This window comes from Nipponia nippon, unplaced genomic scaffold (genome assembly GCF_047370975.1).
Source record: "Nipponia nippon isolate SJK-2023a ecotype South Korea unplaced genomic scaffold, ASM4737097v1 scaffold_32, whole genome shotgun sequence".
NCBI lineage: Eukaryota > Metazoa > Chordata > Aves > Pelecaniformes > Threskiornithidae > Nipponia > Nipponia nippon.
The window spans coordinates 2,480,996-2,488,097 of NW_028262350.1; the positions used below are offsets into that span (position 1 = coordinate 2,480,996).

Consider the following 7,102-nt stretch of genomic DNA (forward strand, 5'->3'; position numbering starts at 1 on the left):
GCGCTTCCGCAGCGAGTCAGGTGGACTCCGGTCGATTCAGGTTATTACATTACAAAAACCTCAGTAAGAACATTAATTCCATTTCTATCAGGAGATAACGACACCTTAATTCCCCTTCCCGGAGCCTGTTAGAAAAGAACAAGCCTCGGCAATCGCTATTTGTAGGCAGGCTTTAATAAATCACACCCACATCAAACGAGGCTGCGCTCGCCTCTCTTTCCCCTTTTTCGTTTCAGGATGCGGCTTAAAATTGGTTTCCTTCGGTTTAAAAGCAGCTTATCTGATCCTCTCACAAAGGCGCCCACTCCTTCCCTTTCTGATCACCTCGCCTAACGCTTCCCAGCCCCCCGAGCCAGCCTCCCACCCTTTCCTGGCCCATCGCAGCTTAAAATAAGCCGGGTTTTTCTGCTTATCCAGCTCTTTGGGATGCTGTGGGTGGTTTTTCCTCTCTTGGCTCAGGAGAGGCTGCCGGGTGAGGGAGGCTCCTCATCACCCCGGCGTTTTGGGTGCAGCCTCGCCCCTGCACACAGCCAAGCGGCTGCTGCTTCCCCGGGGGGCGGCTGAGGGCATCACTCTGCTGAGGCCATCGCTCTGCCGAGGGCATCGCTCCGCTGAGGCCATTGCTCCCCTGAGGGCATCGCTCCCCCGAGGGCATCGCTCCGCCGAGAGCATCGTTCTGCTGAGGCCATCGCTCCGCCGAGGGCATCACTCCGCCGAGGGCACCGCTCCACCGAGAGCATCGCTCCGCCGAGGGCATCACTCCGCTGAGGCCATTGCTCCGCCGAGGGCATTGCTCCACCGAGGGCATCGCTCCGCCGAGGCTCCACTCGAGCTGCAGTTTTTCTTTCTCTTTTTTCTCTTCACGAGCTGCATCGCGTCTCTGGTGCCTGAAGCACCCGGCCCCTCGATCGGGCTGCTGCTGCCCGCCTCGATCGTGTGGCCTGTGCCTTCCCCCCGGCGACTTCGGTGACGGGTGCGAGCCGACGCCCTGGGACCCCGCTCCAAGAGACGCGCGGGGTAGCGCCGCGTCGCAATAGGCGTACGTTGTTACGCCAGACAACGCTTCGGTGCTTGCCTCTCCTTAGCTACAAACCACGGGTTTACTGTTAGCGGTTTTGTAGCTGTGAAGTGACAAGAACCTTCTTTGCTTTCTAAAGTTATTATTTTAAACGTTTCTTTCCCGTTATTTGCTTTCAAGCTGTCAGGATGCTTTCTTAGCTCTGCGCAGAGCGCTCGGAGGACCAGGTAGATGAAATACTACAAGCAGTATCGCTTGTGCTTTCCTCCTGAAATTAGGTTTAAGCGATCCCTGAGTAAATAACAAATTATTTATTGCCACTCGGCAAAAATCTCTTTCTTTTTGTGGTTAAATTACGCCGGAATTCGCAGAATCGCTCGGGCTGAGAAGTTGACGCGGAGGCAGAACCCCGCAAGGGCGATTCCTTCCGATCACGCAGGAAAACGGGTTTCTGGCTTTGCTGTGGAGCAGGGCGCGGGATGCGGTGCGCGTCGTGGGCGCCTGCAAACGCCCTGCACCCCCTCGGGAAACGGCTGATTCCCGGTCCCGCTCCCGGTCCCCAGCCTCCGCCTGTGGCTCCGCGGGCCCCCGCCGTGCCCAGGCAGGGGGCGGCCGGTTCCCCGAGCGCTCCCGCTCGGCGGCTCGGTGCGGCTCGGTGCTCCCCGCGCGGGGGGCGGCGGCGGGGGGCGGCGGCGCCCGCCGGGCCGGGGCTCCGGTGCCCCGGCGGCGCGGGGAAGGCGGCGCGGAGGGCAGTGCCGGGCGGGCGGGGGTATAGCTCAGTGGTAGAGCATTTGACTGCAGATCAAGAGGTCCCCGGTTCAAATCCGGGTGCCCCCTTCTTTTATCTTTTTCCCCTTATTTTCCTCCCGCTCCCCCCCGCTTCCCGGACGCCAAAAAAGAAGGATTTTCGCCCCCAGTTACGTCCGCCGAGGAGCGGCCCGCAAGCCTTCCCCGTTGCCGGTGAGGGCGGCGCGGCCCGAGCAGCCCGCGGCACGGGTGGGAGCGGGGAGCGCGGCGCTGCGGGGGCCGCGGCCCCTCCGGCTGCTCCCGGTACCGGGGGGCGCCGCTCCCCGCCGCCTCTAGGGGGCGCCGCTCCCCGCCGCCAGCGCCACGTGACTCTCCCCGCCGTCACGTGAGGGGGGGGGCCCGGCCTCACCACGTGACGTCCGGCGGAGCGGGGGAGGGCGGGGCAGCCCTACATCCCGGCGTGCCCCGCGCGCCTCCGTCTCTTCCGGCGCCAGGATGTCGAAGCGAGGTGAGGCGGGCGCCGGGCTCGGGGGGGCGGCGGCATCCGGCTCCATCCGCGGCGGCCCGAGCTCGGATCGCCGCTCGGGCGGTGTCTGGCGGAGCTGGGGAGCGGCGTCCGGCCCCGGCCGGGAGCGGAGGCCGCAGCCGGTGTCACTGCCCCGCTGCCGGGGAGGCGCAGGCCGGGCCGGCTCCCTGCTGCCTGGAGCCCGTTTGTGCCCCGTCACCGAGGGTCTTAATCTTCTTCTCGACCCGCAGGACGCGGCGGTTCCTCCGGTGCCAAGTTCCGCATCTCCCTCGGTCTCCCGGTGGGAGCTGTGATCAACTGCGCGGACAACACGGGTGAGCGCGGCCGCCGGCGGGGGCTGGAGCCGGGCGAGGCCAGCGGGAGGGGGACGCCCGTTGTAACGCGGGGGGCAGGCGGCTGCTAAACGGGCTCCTAAAACCCCGTTTTCCTTCTGAAAAAGGCTCTGGCTGGGTCTGCGCCTGCGGCTCAGCGAGGAGACACCAAAAACGTCGCTTCTGGGCGAAGCGGCAGCCCGCGCTGGTCGCGTCAGTTGGTGGTTTGACAAGGGACCGTTGGGACGGCTCGGTTAATGCCGGCGCTTCTCTCCGCAGGGGCCAAGAACCTGTACATCATCTCCGTGAAGGGGATCAAGGGGCGCCTGAACAGGCTGCCGGCGGCTGGCGTGGGCGACATGGTGATGGCTACCGTCAAGAAGGGCAAACCGGAGCTGAGGAAGAAGGGTGAGTCCCGCTGTGCCGATGGGCAGCTCCTGCCGAGAGCCTCCTCCGAGGGATGGAGAGGCAGGCCGCTTGGCGAAGGGGAGGACAGTTCCTCCCTCAAGCGGACGCAGAAAGCGGGCACTGAACCTCTGGAGCGTCGCCTCCACCCTTCCAAAAAGCACTCGTTGGGTCTGTGCGCAGTGGCTCGGCGAGTTGTCGTGGAAGGGCAGAGCAAAGGCATCGCTTTTGGGTGAAGTGGCAGCCTGTGCTGTTCAGTTCAATCAGCGGTGTGACAGTCTGCCGCGGGAAAGGGTCGCTTCGGAGGGGAAGGGAGGAGTTCTTGCTGAATGTTGGCTGCGAATTGAGGGTGTATTTAGAAATAAAGGCAGGAAAGTGGAAAAACACTGAATTGTCCAAATGTAGACGTGGCTGTAAGTATGACACAGTTTTAAGTGTACTACTGACTATAAACTGTGGCTTCTCTTAGGAAGCGCTGCAAATATGAGATGCAAAAAAAAACCCTGAGCCCCCAAACCTGTGCACTGAATTAGGCGCTGCGGCAGAACGGTTCCGCTGGGGTGTCTGTTGCTGGACCGCGTGCTTAACCTGCCGTTGGCGATACCGAGCCGCTCGTTTCTCTCTGTAGTCCACCCAGCAGTGGTCATTCGGCAGCGGAAATCGTACAGGAGAAAAGACGGGGTGTTCCTCTATTTTGAAGACAACGCGGGAGTGATAGTAAATAATAAAGGTGAAATGAAAGGTACGGACGAGGGTCTGGGCGAAAGGCGGGCGCGGAGAGGGGTGGCAGGTCGGCAGTGCCTGTTTGAGGGCTGCGCTCTCCTGGGCGAAAGGACCCAGATTCTCCTCAGAGCGAGGAGAGCGCGGTCGGGCTGAGCCAGCGTTCGTGTAAAACGTCGCCCTGAGCCGCCTCTGCCCCTCCTTGGTCTTCTAACGCGCTGCTGGGGTTTTTTTTCCTCTTTTCCAGGCTCTGCAATCACAGGCCCTGTGGCTAAGGAGTGCGCGGATCTGTGGCCCAGGATAGCCTCCAACGCAGGAAGCATTGCCTAAACGCGTTCGTCTTCGTAGAGATAAAATAAAAGTCCTTATACCAAATAAGTGGTGTCTTTCTTGCCAAAGCGCCCTCCTCTGCTGAGCAGGACCGTGTTACAATGAGGGAGTTAGTTCTGGGAAACCCTTTTATGGAACTCCTTGTGTGGATGTATGTACTTCCGCAGCAAAATGGGATTTGGGGTGCAATATCGAATGATAAGGCAGGTTCCGGTATTACTGGAAAATACCTGGAAGGGGGGTTGCACTGGAATGACTTGAATTTTAGCAATACTGACTGAATTGATCCAATTTAGGTGCGCACGGATAGAAACCGGGAGGTGTCTATGAAAGCCCTTCTACCAGAAGCCTCTGTACAGGGGCTCTCAAAATTGCAGGTCTGGAATTTTCTTCCGAAACGGGCAATTTCACTGCTTAGAGATACCGCTCTGATTTGGGAGGGGGGGGATACTGCCTGAAGCTGACCTGTACCGTGAGCTGCAGAGTTCACCCTGGAGAGCGAGCTCTAAGTTTCTCAGCCCTTGCTGAAGGCCTGCAAGGACACATCAAGCCCACGGCTGCTGGCTGGGGTTGTGGCTGGAGCAAATGCCTCTAAACCCTCCATCAGCGGTGAAACAGGCCCCGAGATCACCGGTAGGCGCAGGTAGAAGCGGTGATCTGAGCTTTCACGATCAGAGTTGGAAGGTATGTCTGTGCGAAAGCTCCTTACGCCGTGTGAAGCGGCTCGCGATTTTCCTGATGACAGAAGGGAATGTACTTGCATGTGAAGCGAGGGCAGCTTCTGCCCTGGCCCTCCGGGCCTCCTACCTGGGCTCGCCAGTGAAAATCGGGGTCACTTTGTCCTGGATGCGGTGGCCCTGTAACACCCAAATTTGACCCCCGCACGCAGGCTGCTGCGGGCCACAGGGCAGGTAGTGGGGTGCTGCTCCCCCTGACCGCCTGGGAGTGGCTGCAGCTCGCGCCTCGGGCAGCCCCAGTGCGGCCTGGCTTGCCTCCCTCTGCCCTGGCACCCACGGGTTCCCGCAGCGTGCTTCACCGCTCCCTTAGAGATTCGGAGATGCTTTTGTGCTACCCTGAATGTTTTCAGTGCGGGCAGGTGAGAGTGGGGGAAGGAGGGTGGCGCAGGGAGCAAAGCAGCAGGTTTTGTAGCACAAACATAGGTAATGATGGACAAGAACACCAGCGTCTTGCAGTGGTTTGTGAAGTGGGGGTGGTTTTCAAACGGCTGTTTGGCCTAACCCACATCAATCTGCAGACTATTGTGGCCTCAAAATGGTTTCTCAGACATTCCTGGTGGGTAATCGGGAGCTGGCAGCAGCTGGGGAGGGGAAACTTGGAAAAGGACTCCCATGGACTGAGGGCAGCTCTCTTCTCTACAGGCCGTTCCACGGAGCAGGCGAGCGGCCGTGGCTTCTTCCCAGCAAACCTGGAAGCCCCAGAAGGGCCCAAGGGGCGCTGTGGCTCCAAACCTGCGTCTGAAGTCGATCTCTCTCTCTGAGCACTGCCCGTCTTTGCCATCCAGTGGTGACGAAGGAGCCGTTCCTGAGGCCTGGGGAGAGCTGCAGAGAGCCGCTTGTGAGTAAGGAACCACCGGTAAAATAAAGGTGTTCTGCCGTGACCTATTTTGAGAGCTCGCGCTGCGTTTTTGATTTGTGAAGGGTTTTTCTGAGGCAGGGCATGGCACGAGGGCTGGGTGAAAGGCTCTGGGTGTTTGTATTTTGGCCCTGAGCAGGCAGTGGGGGAAGAGAGAGGCCGTGGTCAGCGCGGGAGGTGCTGTGTCAGGTAAGGCCTCTGCGGGGCTGGTGCGCGCTCAAATGGCAGGTCACGCCGCGAGCCCAAGGAGAGGTGCAGCCTCCCTGTGTGTTTTGAAGGGAGTGTTCTGAAGCGTTCTGTTTTCTTGTCGGTGCTGGGCCGCTGTAGAGAAACAGAAGTGTGGGTTGATGATCTTGGAAGAGCGTGGAGAGGCGCGGGATGGAGGCGGTGAAAGGAGGGGTGAGGCGAGGTCCGTGTGTGCGAGAGGCGTTGGTGCAGGTGCGGTGAGCGCAGGCAGTGGAATGCAGCGGAGCCGCCCCGGCAGTGGCCAGAGGGAGCCGTAGGTGGCCCCAGGAGCCAGGTGGGGGTATAGCTCAGGGGCAGAGCATTTGACTGCAGATCAAGAGGTCCCCGGTTCAAATCCGGGTGCCCCCTCCCTTTTCCTTCTTTTCCTGGGGAAAAAGTTGGCTTGGAGCTCTTCATTCCAACGCTTTTGCCCTAAACTGTCTGCAGGCCCCATCCCGCGCTTGACGGGCGCTGGGGAGAGGGAAGGAAGTGGATTCCCACAAGAGAGGAGGCCCACGAGTGGGGCGACTTCGGAGGCAAGAGAGGAGCATTTCCCAAGGAGCTGCTTTTCCTCCTGGGATCGATTTCCAGAGCTTTGCTGTGCTGGCGATGAACGGGGCGATTTCTGGGGCTGAGGTGTGTGGCGGGTGGGGGTATAGCTCAGTGGGAGAGCATTTGACTGCAGATCAAGAGGTCCCTGGTTCAACTCCAGGTGCCCCCTCAGAATCCCTTTTTCTTGGGATTTTGGGGTGTTTGTTCACTGGAAGGCGAACTGATGCGATCCCTCAGCTTCCTCTCCTGATAATGCAGGCCGCCAGTGGGCCAAGGTCGCCTGGTAAATGCAGTAGCGAGGCAGGGTCCGTCTCCTGCGTGGGAGTGCAGGGACTCGATGTCTGTGCTGCTGTCGCATTTCAGTCTTGCATTTTCTGCAGCAGGATCGGATCCCTATGGAACAGAGAGCTCAAAGATTGGGGAAGAACATCCTTTAAATGTGTTTTTTTTGGTGCATTGACAGGCGCACAGGTGGGGGTATAGCTCAGTGGGAGAGCATTTGACTGCAGATCAAGAGGTCCCTGGTTCAACTCCAGGTGCCCCCTCCCTTTTTTCTTCCCCTTTAACCTTCCTTTTGCCAAAGTTCATCACAGAAGGACGATGGAGAGACCCCCTTGGGTCCTGTGAGCTTGTGCTGTGCAGTGAAGGCTGCTTTTGGAGCTCTGTTATTCCAGG

General features: G+C 59.9%; 1 protein-coding gene and 3 non-coding genes across 4 annotated transcripts; all 4 read left to right on the forward strand.

Annotated features, from left to right (window-relative positions):
- The first annotated feature begins 1,783 nt into the window (after nucleotides 1-1,783).
- On the forward strand, nucleotides 1,784-1,855 carry TRNAC-GCA (transfer RNA cysteine (anticodon GCA)). Its single transcript has one exon. It is a non-coding gene; the product is annotated as a tRNA-Cys (tRNA).
- Nucleotides 1,856-2,200: 345 nt separating this feature from the next.
- Nucleotides 2,201-4,105, forward strand: RPL23 (ribosomal protein L23). The gene is made up of 5 exons (XM_087769992.1): nucleotides 2,201-2,273; nucleotides 2,522-2,605; nucleotides 2,882-3,010; nucleotides 3,636-3,749; nucleotides 3,975-4,105. The coding sequence occupies exons 1-5, from the start codon at nucleotides 2,261-2,263 to the stop codon at nucleotides 4,055-4,057; spliced, it is 423 nt and encodes a 140-aa protein (XP_087626118.1). The 5' UTR covers nucleotides 2,201-2,260; the 3' UTR covers nucleotides 4,058-4,105.
- Nucleotides 3,155-3,287, forward strand: LOC148054252 (small nucleolar RNA SNORA21). Its single transcript, XR_015707574.1, has one exon. It is a non-coding gene; the product is annotated as a small nucleolar RNA SNORA21 (small nucleolar RNA).
- Nucleotides 4,106-6,900: 2,795 nt separating the features above from the next.
- Nucleotides 6,901-6,972, forward strand: TRNAC-GCA (transfer RNA cysteine (anticodon GCA)). Its single transcript has one exon. It is a non-coding gene; the product is annotated as a tRNA-Cys (tRNA).
- Nucleotides 6,973-7,102: the final 130 nt, after the last annotated feature.